The sequence below is a fragment of the Citrus sinensis genome, chromosome 5 (genome assembly GCF_022201045.2).
Source record: "Citrus sinensis cultivar Valencia sweet orange chromosome 5, DVS_A1.0, whole genome shotgun sequence".
Taxonomy (NCBI): domain Eukaryota; kingdom Viridiplantae; phylum Streptophyta; class Magnoliopsida; order Sapindales; family Rutaceae; genus Citrus; species Citrus sinensis.
Window position 1 is genome coordinate 17,091,875 of NC_068560.1, and position 13,285 is coordinate 17,105,159.

General features: G+C 32.0%; 1 protein-coding gene and 1 long non-coding RNA gene across 2 annotated transcripts; both read right to left on the bottom strand.

Annotated features, from left to right (window-relative positions):
- Nucleotides 1–243: 243 nt before the first annotated feature.
- Nucleotides 244–9,249, bottom strand: LOC127902770 (uncharacterized). The gene is made up of 3 exons (XR_008055346.1): nucleotides 9,083–9,249; nucleotides 8,860–8,927; nucleotides 244–394 (listed from the first exon to the last, which is right to left on the bottom strand). It is a non-coding gene; the product is annotated as an uncharacterized LOC127902770 (long non-coding RNA).
- Nucleotides 1,076–7,002, bottom strand: LOC127902746 (probable disease resistance protein At4g27220). The gene is made up of 4 exons (XM_052442730.1): nucleotides 4,102–7,002; nucleotides 2,375–2,836; nucleotides 1,344–2,180; nucleotides 1,076–1,183 (listed from the first exon to the last, which is right to left on the bottom strand). Exons 1-4 carry the CDS (start codon nucleotides 6,985–6,987, stop codon nucleotides 1,145–1,147), a joined length of 4,224 nt encoding a protein of 1,407 aa, XP_052298690.1. The 5' UTR covers nucleotides 6,988–7,002; the 3' UTR covers nucleotides 1,076–1,144.
- Nucleotides 9,250–13,285: the final 4,036 nt, after the last annotated feature.

Consider the following 13,285-nt stretch of genomic DNA (forward strand, 5'->3'; position numbering starts at 1 on the left):
GTTATATAATGTTATGCAAACATTATAGGGAATTTACAAAAATAATCATAAAATTTTTGCTACTTTTACAATTAATTTTTTAAATTTTTTTCTATTAATTTAGCTAAACACACACTTTTCTCCTCAAATTACCCTTATTTATAAACCAAAAGTAATTTTCTTTCTCCCTTTTTATCAAACCAAACACAGATTTGCACTATTGAATCCAACTTACCTAATATAATAAATTTCACATCTAAAATGGTAGAAATTTCAAACAGTACCAGCAATAGAATAATGACAACGACAACAATAACAGAAAATTACAAGATTGCTTATAAAATTTCATCTGCATGGATGTATGACAAAAATTCTGTGATTTAATGTGCGTTCATGCATGCAAGTCCTAACGTTCCTGTGATCACAAAATGAAACTGAAGATAAATCAGAACAACTACCAAACCTTTGACTGAAAATTCAAAAGAATTTATATTCAAAATGTCAAAATAAACTGGAAATTTATTGCATATATTACAAGAAGCAGTACACACCAATGGTAAATTGATAAATCGTTTTTGAACTTAATATAGTCAAATGAAAGAAACATGGCGGAGGGTTAATATAACACCTTCAAAGCTGCATTAGTAATACGTTAAAGTGAATACCCTCAGCATGTAAACTTAACTTCAAAGGACGGAGCACAAGTTTCACAGAAAAGTAGCTCTTATTCCTGATGCTGCAAACACAGAGGAGTGTCCTCAATCTTCTTCATAACTTGGGAATTCTGCAATTATAGAGCACGACATTGAGCATGAACTAGAAAAAATATTTATTTTCTACAATTTTCATATAACCTAACTAACCAAGATTAATTTTGTGGTAATGTATTGGGTCATTAATTCATATGTTTTTACGGTCATCACTTTAGAAAAAACTAATTTCTCAATGTGAAATGGCCCATAAAAAGTTTTCTCATTTAAAAACCAAATTTGACAAACCCCTCGATTAAAGCAGGGGTGAGAAAAAAAAAAAGGATCTGAAGGCTTTCCACATGAAAATGTTGTCACTTTGGATGATATTTTCAAGGGATTTCATTCTAAAAATAAAATACCTGGGACCTTATTCTTCAAATTGACAGCTCGCCCCGTACTAAACGCGTATGAGATCAGTACTGTGACAAGTAACGAGACGACCCCTCCAACAGCTGAAAATATAATTCGCATTCATCAATTTAAATTCAAATTCATATTTTGAAATAAAAACTAATGATTAATGAATTTTCGAGGAATTTAATAAGATTCTCATATATGAACGTGATAAAAAATTCTCTCATCAATAACAAATATTCTAACAATTACCCGTACCTTTTCTTGATGCAATTGTTGTATGATTGTGTTAAGGTCATTATTAGACCAACGCAGTTTGTCATCACTCAGTCCGTACCGAACGTTTAGTCTCAGAGGCGTGCTTAATTCTCCTTTGGTGAAAAGCTTCATCTTGGGACAACCAATCACCCACAAATCTTGCAAAGATGGGAGTTTGAAGGCGTAATTGCCAGAGGAGAAGCTTGTGAGACTGTCTAAATCAAACAGGGACAACGCACTCAATTTGCTGAAAACAATCTCTTCTTTTAAATTTGCTGTTTCATCTTCGTCACTTATTATGACCTCTGTCATTGCTGGGCATCCAAATATCCTCAATGATACGAGTCGCTCTAGACTTTTTGCTTTGGAGGATGTTAGTAAGTTCATCAATTTCTTGCAAGCAAAAGTTTCCAGGCGTGTGAGATTCCTAAAAGATACCGATGATGATGGCAATAGACTTAACAGATTTTGGCAGTGTAATACTCTTAGAATTTGCAGATGTTGAGAAATGAAGTCCAGCTCTTTGGAATCGTGTTTCCACAGTTGCTGCAGATGATTAAGTCTGGTCAGGTTTAACCTTTTTATGAGTGCCAGCTTCCTCGCATGTGTCTCCAAATATCCTTCATTTGAAAATACCACTTCGTACGAACAATCCGACAGGTAGAGAAATTCCAGATTGTGAAACCTCTCAAGTAAATCAAGTGGAAAGCAAGCTAAGTCATCATCCCCAACCCGTAGTTGTTTAAGACTGCCAAAGAGGTGTTGTGGGAAATCGTCTTGCAAAATCATCGTGATGTCTTTTCCACTTAATGCCAGTCCCTCCAAGTTGGGTAAGATCTGATCATCATCAAGCACAAATTATTATCTTAGCACATTGATCCCAAATTCCAGACTGCAAAATTCATTGTGTAATCAAAGTTTCAATGATCTAACTAATATATATATATATATAGGTATTTATTAAAATTTCTGGTCTGTGAGTAAGAAACAACAAAGACTACTGATAAAAAATCTAAAAGTTGGTTTCATACCTTCTTGAACGAGAATAGGGGCTGTTGTGCCGGAACACCAAATTGATCATTCTCGTCATTCTGGGAGAACGTTATTTTATCACAATTGCACGCCACCAAATTTTTTAGTGCTGGCCATTCCGAAGTATGCATTCCAGGGTATAAACATCTAAGTTCTGGTAGACCGTCGAGTTTCAGAGTGGTCACCCGTGGAAAGACAAAATAAGCGGTCACTTGATCTGTTCTGTTTTCAGAAATGATTTCTTGTAAACTCTTACATAACCGTATCTCCAAGTGTTGGAGTTGCTCAAGGCTTTGGATCGTAGAAGCTGAAAATATGTATTTTAATTTGTTACAGCCCCACACTATCAATCGTGTCAAACTTTGAAAGCAAGGAACCATGGCCGGAAGTTGATTGTAATGCCAAATCTCGTCGACATTAATAGCATTCAGCTCCAAAGCCTCCAAATTTGGCAACAATACCTAAAGAAAATTTTGTCTTTAGACCAATATCCATATAAGAAGTGGTTATTGAGAGCTTAATTAGTGTGCATGAGATTTTTTTTTTCATTTTCTTTTTCTAAATGATTTTTTTTTTTTTGCACATATAGCACCAAATGCAAGTGCATGATAGAATTTTAAAAAAATGCAATATCCATATGAAAAGCACTTGTGTGGCCCAATTTGGTATTACAGTCATAGATTAAAAAAGTTGCTTCTGCTGTACGGATGCAATAAGTAGTTGATTAAAAAAGTAGGTAGGTGTTAGGTGAATTGTGTTGTTGCAGTTGATGTGAGTTTGAAAAACAGTATACATGCGTTTGGTAAATTTTATTATAAACTTATTATTTTATCGTATAATGACCAAAATAGACATTAGTTTAAATTACTTTTTATTTTTTTAAAGTATGTTTAATAATGTTTAGATATGTCATTTTCTTTTTAAAACACGTAAATTATATTAAGTGAAAAAACTTAATAATTTGTTACATAAAATATGATAAAAATCTATACTAGTATATAATCCAAATAAAATAAAAAAGTAATATGTATTACTTTCAAATTAAACTTGTTGCAATAAACACCATGACTATACAAAAAATATAAATAGATTGAATGTTAAAAGCTATGGTTAGAAATTGATTTTTAAAGTTATGATTAATTTTCATGTATAGTTCAAAAAAAATTTATATAATTACATGCAAGTCTTTTTAAATCTTATTATAGAAAACACAAGTATAATAAAAAAAAAATGAACTTACTAGATCAAAACTTTGATATTAGAGAGAATATATAGTAGTTGTGGTGGTAATATGATATCTAATGACTCACATATTAGAGTGTATGACATAATTATCTTTGTTAAAATATTAATAAGATTATAATAGGAATTTTAAAAAGATATGGTAGATTATTTAATAGGCTGCTTATGAAAAACAATCTCTTACCTGCTTTTAAAATCTATTGTCAAAATAGAGAACATTATAAAATAAGCAGTTGTTACAAAACTTACCAAACACTATTTTTGTCAAATTATGAAATAGACAGTTTATTGAGTTTAACCTCAATCCCAAACGGGGCCACAATATCCACATGAGAAGCACTTATTGAGAGCTTAATTTGTGATTGCATGAGATTTTTTTTTTCTTTTTCTAAATGATTTAATTTTTTTGCACATATGGCATCAAATGCGAGTGCATGATAGAATCAATGAAAAAAAAAAAAAAAGAATGCATTAGCCTACGCACCTTCTCGTTGAAAAGCAGAGTTGAAGTATCCGAACTGATCTCGTTGGAACTAGTTGTCAATTCCTCTTGTGACTCTTGTCTGTTTGGTGACGTGGAAGGATTCTTCACTTCACGGCAAAACCTTGTAAACTTTGGAAGCTTTCCCAGACTCAAAGATCTTAATTGACCGAACTCTATCTTCTCATCAACATCAACATCAGCTTCTCCTCCAGTTGCAAAAATCTCTTCCATGCTGCTGCAATTGATAACTGCAATCCTCTCAAGTCCTGGAAGGCATTTTGTACTACTAGAGAGCCAGAAGATATTACTCAACTCATCACAATTTTCTACTTTTATGGTTTTGAGTTCATTGAAGGACTCTATTTTGAGGCGATCAATACATATCCTCTCCGTATTGATCAAATTGTGAAGAGTAAGGGACTCCAAAAGAGGAAAGGCGACACAAGGTTCTCTCTCCATTGAATCGACGATACACAGGATGTCTGGATTATTTTGAACATGGAGATGCTTCAATTGTGAAAAGCCCTCAGTGTCCAATTCTAAAACAACATTCTTGATTCCTTGCAACTTATCCAAACATAAGTATTCAACGTTATTGATGCCCTGGAACTTCTTGGAGCAAATGGCCATAGAATCAAGCTTGAGCTTCAATGTTCTTAAGCTCTCATGATTACTGATCATAAAGTGCGGCCGACTTTGAAACCAGTCCTTCCCAATAACATTGATAGAGTCGAATGATCCATCTCCTATTGATATATCAAACCTTTCCAGCTTTTTGGAAAAAAAGCCATCTGATAAAATGCTACCATTTTTAACATCTATTTCTAAGGTAGTCAGTCGCCGCAAATGCATCAATTCATCGAGGCTGGCATTACTTCTTTCACTATTGGCTTTTTTCACTTCCCATTCAATAGAGCAGTTAGCCATATACAGTTCTTCCAATCGAGTGAAGCTTGATAAGATATTAGGCACAATAAATTTTAGTTGCAAGCAACCTGTTAAATCTAACAGCCTTAACTTAGTCAGTTGACCTAGTTCGTCAGGCAACCGTACAATATCAGAACTTGTAAAGCTAAGGATTTCTAGATTCTTCAACTTTCCAATTATGGCTATGTCTCCCAACATGCTTGTTTCTAGACACAGTGTTTGAAGATTTGCTAGAAGACCAATTGAAGATGGCAATGAAAATAGTCGCATTCCTGTCAAATCTACAGCTCGAAGCTTTTTCATTCCTTTAAAAAAGTTGTCAGGAATATTGACCTCGACAAAAGAGTCTTTGGTATGAATAAGTAAAAATTCAAGTTGCGGACATTCCAATTCCTCAGAAACTTCATGAATGCTACTATATAGTAAAGAGATTGCATAGCATTTTTTTAGTGCATCCTCATCTGGCCACTCCCACACAACCTCCCTTCTCACCGAGAAAACATGTTGTTCTCGACATGCAATTGATATGGCAACATCGCAGACAACATCATGCATAGAAAATTGTTCAATACTATCACCCTCAAGCAACAAACAACAGTCTCTAAGTTCATGAAGCAATGCATATAATTTGTTTCGTGCATCTACCATCCTGTTGACTCCTTGAAATATGCCCAAACCCATAGAGTATCTAAACAAGTCTCTGAACCAAAAACTGTTACCTATTAGACTACAGAGCAGAAAAATTTTCTTGAGTTGCTCACCTTTTAGATACTTGAAACTCAGCTCAATACTTGAATAAGTCTCTGCAGGCACACCTTCGAAGTTTACCATTGAAGGCGTTTGGAGTTCTCGCAAGGCATTCTTCCATTCATGCAGAGTCTTGTTTCTCAGTGCCCTCGCCACTGTAGTCAAGGCAATGGGCAAACCTCCACATGCCTGGGCTACATTAATTGCTATAGACTTGAACTTACAATTGTCAACATCATCACCAATCATTATCTTAAACAATCTCCAAGCTTCTTCTTCATTTAGATTGCCAATCAAAAAGTTATCTTTGGAGCCCATACTTAATAGTACATTATTATCTCTTGCTGTGAGCAATAGTCTACATCCTTTATGATCATTTCCAAAAGGAATTCCAATCGTCTCCAAATCAAGATGTTTCCAGATATTATCTAGAATCACAAGAATCTTATTCTCATTCTTCAATCGTTCATACAGCCTGCTAGCTCTTCTATATTCAGCTTCATTGGACAACTCCAGACCTAACTTCTCTGCAATTTCCCCTTGAATCTTTTTTATGTCTGGAGTTTGTGAAACCTCTGAAAAAACCACACGATCAAACAACTTCTTTTCCCTGGCTTGCCTAGCAAACTCCTTCACCAGTGTCGTCTTTCCAATGCCGCCCATGCCGTACACTCCAATAATGCTGACATTCACATCAGTCAATGCATTTTGTATAGACTTCAAAGTAGAAACTCTTGATTCGAAGGCCTCGTAACCTTTGTTAGACTTAAACCATATTTCCTCCGGAATGGTACGGTGGGAAACGATTTCAAACTTCTTAACTTCTTCTCCAAGTTCAACGAGGGCCTTCGCCTCTGTCTCTGCTTTCTTGCTAAGCTGATAGCGGGTCTTCAAATTAGGACACAAGCCCTTGAGACAGCGCTTATTTGTTGACTCCTCATCTTCAATGAATTTGGCTGCCCGGTCAATGATGCTGTTCGCACTAACCAGCCACTTCTCAACCTTCTCTTCAATCTCTTCCCCTTTTTCTTTCGCCTCTGAAACTCTGCGCTGAATGCTCGTACGTTCAAGCTTCAACTTCTCCATTTCCGCCTTGAGATTCTCAAGGTTGGCATTGTAGTTCCGCTTGCGCAAATAAACAAGTTGGCGTTCAGTTGGAGGAGCCAAGCATTTTACAAGTTCCAAAACGAGAGTAACAATGATTTCCAGCATCTTGAATCCTGACAACAATGTAGAAGTGAAGAAGGCTAAAGGACAGTCAAAACAGAGAGACAGCGTTACGACAAGCAGTTATGGAGCTAAAAATAAATAACAAACAAAAAGAAGCAAAGTGTTTTTCGAATGAGAAGAAGGAAGCAAGAAAAGGGTTTCTATTTAGATTAAGAATAAATGTAAAGACTTTTCAAAAAAAAAAAAAAGAATAAATGTAAAGAGCTAAAAAAGCTGATGGGTACAGAATAAGAAATGATTTAGAGAATGGGGGAGCTGATAAGACTGTGGAGTGAGCAGACGTAAATAAAATTTTCTTAACCTTTTGTCATACGTGTATATAAAATAATATAATTAATTTTATATTTTTATCCAATAACTATCAATTATATTTTTTCAAAATTAATAAAAAGAATAATTAAGTACTAAATCCAAATCCTATCCTAAATGGTTATTTTTAAATGGTTAGATAAAAATAAGAGAATGAAAAGAGTGATGGTAAATTAATAAGGTGTGATTGATTAATTCATGAGGCCAATTAACGAAACGACAGATCTGGTTTCCATGTTTGTAATTTAAGTGTATGAGTACGAGGTGAACGGACTCTTTGCCGAGTCAAGCAAATAGAAAGAGAAATTACTAAAACAAGAACCAGCAACTTTTACTCACACATGAGCTAATAATGTATTGAGATGAGCTAATAGTATAATAAATTTGTCATCAAGTTTTAGCCTTCTTCTTCAACCAATTACAGCACTTTCTTGAGCTCTGTGTTTCTTTTTTTAAATTATTCAAAAGATCACTGTCATTAGTTTTTCAATGATAAAAATTATATTTTTGTCTCATATAATATAGATTTTTTTAAAAAATCAAACATATATTATAGGTCCGTTTGAGATTATTTTTAAAGGCTCAAAAGTTATTTTAAAAAATTAAATGCTAATCTTGGTATTTGGTAAAATTTTTAGAAATCACCTTTAGTAAAATTACTTATCCTACAACAAATTTCGGAAAAAATAAAAGGAATAGTTTGTCAAAATTTAATTTTGATAGCCAGTTTTATACTTAATACAATTTTGTATACAACCTTATATATATTATAAAATTTTAAAATTATCCTTATTATTTAGGGAATAAAATTATTAACTTTAAAGATATTTTAACAATTACATTGAGATAACAAAATAAAAATAAAATTAATAATATAGAATATTTATTTATGTTATCAATTATTATATATACAACATAAAAATATTTTTTATATATGTTTATAAATGTATAAATAAATTTTATCTAACATTACATTCAATTTAGTCATTTACTTTAATAGCACTTCTAAAAGTAAATTTTCCTAAATGTTTAACTTATTATCTTCATAGTGATTATTTCCACAACATAACTACCAAAAATTATTATAAAAGATACAACATTACCAAAAAAATATTGAGGTACATTTTAATTAGGTAATTGACTTAGTTATGAATCAATTTATTATTTCCATATGTGTTATCTAAACCAACTCATTAATGAGATCACTCTTTTCCTTAAATAAAAATATTCCAGCCAAACAATTGTTGCAAAATTTCAAATATAAATTACAAACAACAAAATTTTCTAAAGTCATAACAATTATTTATGCTCTGAATACATGTAACTAAACCACATGAAAGTTGTCGAAACACGAGGACCTATTATTCGTAAAATTATTTTTCAAGCAAATGCAGTGACAGGTCACGGATTCGGTTTCATGTTTCACCCTCAATAACTTAATTTTCATATCTAACAAATCATCCATATTATTAACAATATCATCACCAACCATAATCTACCTAAACATAAACTAAACATAACACATACATATAACTATATACATACCGAATCAGGAAAACAATGAAGGCTACACGTATCCGGCTCTACAATTCCTTGTTGGTACCCTTGTGCTTCTGAAATAACCAACCAATTATAAAAATTAGCTTAGGTGCAACTTTACCCCTTTTTTGGAAAACTTAACTATAAATAAAGTACACAAATCTCTAAATTAACCTTGTTCCCATGAAATTCAGCATAAATAGAAATAGAATTATAGAAATCTTACTACCTTTTATGAGAAATCCAACTTATATATTTGAGACCTCTCTCTCTAAACACGCGCTTCCTCTCTCTGTACACTTTCCACCTTTGAATTTTCCTTCACTAAGTCTACCTAAATGAATTTAGCATTCTCCCAGTTTCTTTAGCATTTTTCTCCATGAAAATAAGTGAAAAGCGAAAGTGATTTGATTATTTTTATGGCCAACTAATGTATGACAGATCTGGTTTCCATCTCTGTAATTTAAGTGTATCAAAACGAGGTCAACAACTCTTTGTCGAGTCAGTCAAATATAAAAGACAAATTACTAAACCAAGCAGAGCCAAAAAAAAAAAAACAATTTCCAATTAAATAATCATCAAGTCTTTTTCAATTAAAACAGGGGGTGCAGAACAACTGTCAAGAGATAATCATTGTTTATGGAGCCATATTATATTTTCGATTAAAATAGTTGCGCGTGAACGATTGCCCGTATTCGTATAAATTGTTGTAAGGTCTATTATAATTAACAAGTGGAATGGCCAATGGATGAAGAACCACTGTAATTTCGTTTATGAATTTAAAATGCTAAAGAAACTGGACACCAACGCTAAACGTGAGTTTGAGGCCCTTGCCTCAGTGTCTTTCAGGCGTTACTCGGGGTAGTTGATATACTGACGGCCCCGTTATCAATTAATCATCGAAATAGATTAAAATATGAATGGATTGGAATGGAATGAGTTGAAATCAAAATATGGGATGACAATCAGACTAATTTATTTATTTAAATTAGAAAATTAGAATCAGAATAAATTATATTATTATTGATGTATTTGCTTTATCTTAAAATTACGATGAGTTGTTACAAGTTACTAATATGCATTTTATTTTTTATTATAATTATTATAATTTATTATAACACTTGTCATATAATAATAATAATAATAATAATAATAATAATAATAATAATTGTAACAATTAATATTGCAAAATTTTTATTGTTAATAATAAATAAGCAATTATCCACCGACCATGTGATCTTTTGGACGTTTTAAAAAATACACAAAAACTTTTTTCTTTGTAGAAATCCACCTAAAATTTACAAAGTGTTCCAATTGTTCACTGTCATCTTAATTCTGTTACAATTTTGCTGACGTCGTAAGGATAAAATTGTTATTTTTACCTTAACATCCAAAGAGGATGTCTTTCAAACATGATGAAGATAAAAAAAATGATAAAAAATTATCCGTCGACTATCTGATCTTTTAGCCATTATAAAAAATATTAAAAAAATATACAAATATTTTTTAATTTTTTTCAACAATCCATCTGATATTTATGAAGTGCATTAGTGCCCCACTACTATCATAACCCTTTAAAAATATCGCTTAAACACGAGAACGTATTGCCTAAAATTTTTTTTCAAGCAAATGTAACGACATATTTGGTTTTGATCTTCGTGACTTTTTAAGTGTACAAGAACAAGATGTATGACCCTTTGTCGAGTTGAAGAATTAAAATAAATCAGTTACAAATCCAGAACAAATTTACGGGTGACATTTTAGTATTAAGCAAACTATAATTGATCATCCAGTGATAGGCTTATTTTCAATTAAATTAGAGTAAATATAGACATTCTAAATTTTTTCTCTCAAATTTAATCCTAAATAATGTGTTATTAATTGAGTGCTTGGTAATTCTTCAAGATCTAAGTGAATTAATTATATTATCTCTCCAACCAATTGATGAATATTATATTATTTGAGATTTTTTTTTGTCTCAAATCCCAGCAAAGAAAACAGAACAAACGGAGCAAAAATATTTTTAGAAACCTAAAATAACAAAAAAAAAACTTTTTCTTGTTTTTCTTATTTTGCACTGTTAAACTTCAAAATGAACAACTTTATTCTACCATCTCTCAAATAATAATAATAAGAACAATGTCATCATCATCAATAATAATAATAATAATATATTAACTTTGTAGGATGGAGCTCTCGCAAATCTTCAAGACACAAAATGTGCTTGACCCCATTGTTGTTATTATAATTTCAAAATCATCTGTATTATATAATATTAGGGAATATGATATGGCAAAATTGATGGTACATATGTTGCAATGTACTTGTTCATGTGGCAACACATTAAAGTAAAGCACATGCAGAACAACGAAAAATGTAACGGGAGAGCTCTCATTATGTAGATTTTCAATAGAAGTAATGCACAGTTCACAAGGAAAATGGCCTTATTTCGAATGCTGCACCTGAGGAATGACTTGAATCTTCTATAGACCTCAGGCATTCTGTAATCATAGAGTATAGCATTTCAACAAAAATATTATATAGGTCGTTCCTTTATATATTTTCTGGGTACACATACAGAAATATTATTTTAGGTACATTTCTCGCAATAAAGCCTGCTCAATCTAGCGTTTTCGTAAGTTGGGTTTCTCATTTACATGTTTTTTCCATTGGTTAATTATCACAAACCTCCACTGAGATTTAGCATGTTTTTAGTTTGATAGATTGTATTCGCGTATTCTCAAATACCTTTTAGTTTACCACTTCGTATAAATTAAGTTGGTGAGGATAAAATCGTAAAAGTACACATTAATGATAAAAAAATTCAAGTAAACTTGAAATTTTCAAGGGGTAATTTTTCGGGACCTCCCCTGAAGTTCGGTGTATTAAAAGTCTCATAGAAAGTATTCATGTAATTATAAGAACCTCCGCTGGCATTAGTACACAGTTTACTTGACTGTTAGTGGACTGATAAAAAGTCAAAAATGCCCTTGGCTACAAAAATGAGTGCAACAATTTGAAGTTAAATAGTAAACACCACACTGGAGCACTAAAAAGTCTATAATAATCATGGAAAACAAATCATTGACATTTACATAATATATAAAAAAAAAAGTAAAATATAAATTAAGAAAATCAACAAAATTGTCAACGTATAGAATATTTACAGCAGCAGTGGCTATAAATACAGCCGTCGTCAAATTAAAATATCACCATTAGTAAACTACTTCAATAAGACAATAAACCATGATTCACTCTTCAAAGCATTCAAAATACACAACCCGCACAATAGAATCACAGACGCACACCTGCTAATGAAATATAAGAACAAACAGGAAATTGAATTGACATGGCTAAGATACTCCTTCCCCATAGCTATTAGAAAGATAATGAGTGATTTATGAATCATGATGCTTGCTTTACTTTCTGGCAGTGTTAGCTTCAAATTCAATGATAGTAAATGAACAATGGTTCATTCATTACGAAAGTAATTGTAAAGTTAGGAATTTATAATATTCAAATGTTGGAATTAGAAAAATATTCCTTAGTCGTTTCAATTGAAGCCAAGGAAGAAAAGAAACGAGTCTTCTTTTTTCAGGCCACAAGCCATATGAAGAAGGCAGACCAGAGCATAAGAATGAATGCTATTGCCACAGTAAAAGCCTGGATCAATGGGTAATGGTACCTGCCATGTCAATTTCATGACAAACAAAAATCAATTATCATCCCCAGACCACAACACCACCAAACCAACCTTTTGAATCTAAAATAACAAGTTAATAAATCAAAGATTTCAATTCATTTAAGTTTGAAATCAACTAAAATAGAAAAAAAAAAAAACCAATTTCTTTTTTGTTCAATATAACTGATTTGGCATCTTCTTCAACACATTTTTATCATTCTTCATCATCACAACAATAAAAAGAAATAAAAAACATTGAGTCCAACATGCAAGTTTTTTTTTTTTTTTTTGGGAAACTAACCTTTTTTAGGTTCCAATTCTAGTAATCTTAGACGGTAGCCGCCGACGAAATTCGCTTGGCGACACCCTTTTGCCACCATTGCAGCTTGTCATGTTCATACTCAGCTTAAAATTACTTGAAGGCAGCTGGGATTTTATAGTTACAAAAGTTTCTTCAGAGCTTTTCAAGCTTGAAAATGGTTGTTCCATTTAATGAGAGAGAAAATGGAGTTTTCATTCATCTTAGATAAATTGAAGATAATTTGCATTGTGGGCAATAAATTGATTATCAGTGCCTAAATATGGGTCATCGATGCAACTTTGGATTTTATTTTTATTTTTATTTATGAAACTACTAATTTACTCTCATATATTAATAATATACGAAATGGTATACTAATGTCAAAGAGCTCCCTATAATTACGTGAATACTTTCTATGAGACTGTTAATACACGAAACCTTAGGGGAGT

Bases quoted from the DNA above. Each gene is read 5' to 3' on its own strand.
- LOC127902746 (XM_052442730.1), bottom strand. From the start codon at position 6,987: ATGCTGGAAATCATTGTTACTCTCGTTTTGGAACTTGTAAAATGCTTG. The intron at 2,837-4,101 runs GTGCGTAGGCTA...AATTTTCTTTAG, and splicing joins CTCTGCTTTTCAACGAGAAG to GTATTGTTGCCAAATTTGGA. The intron at 1,184-1,343 runs GTACGGGTAATT...TTATATTTTCAG, and splicing joins AACAATTGCATCAAGAAAAG to CTGTTGGAGGGGTCGTCTCG.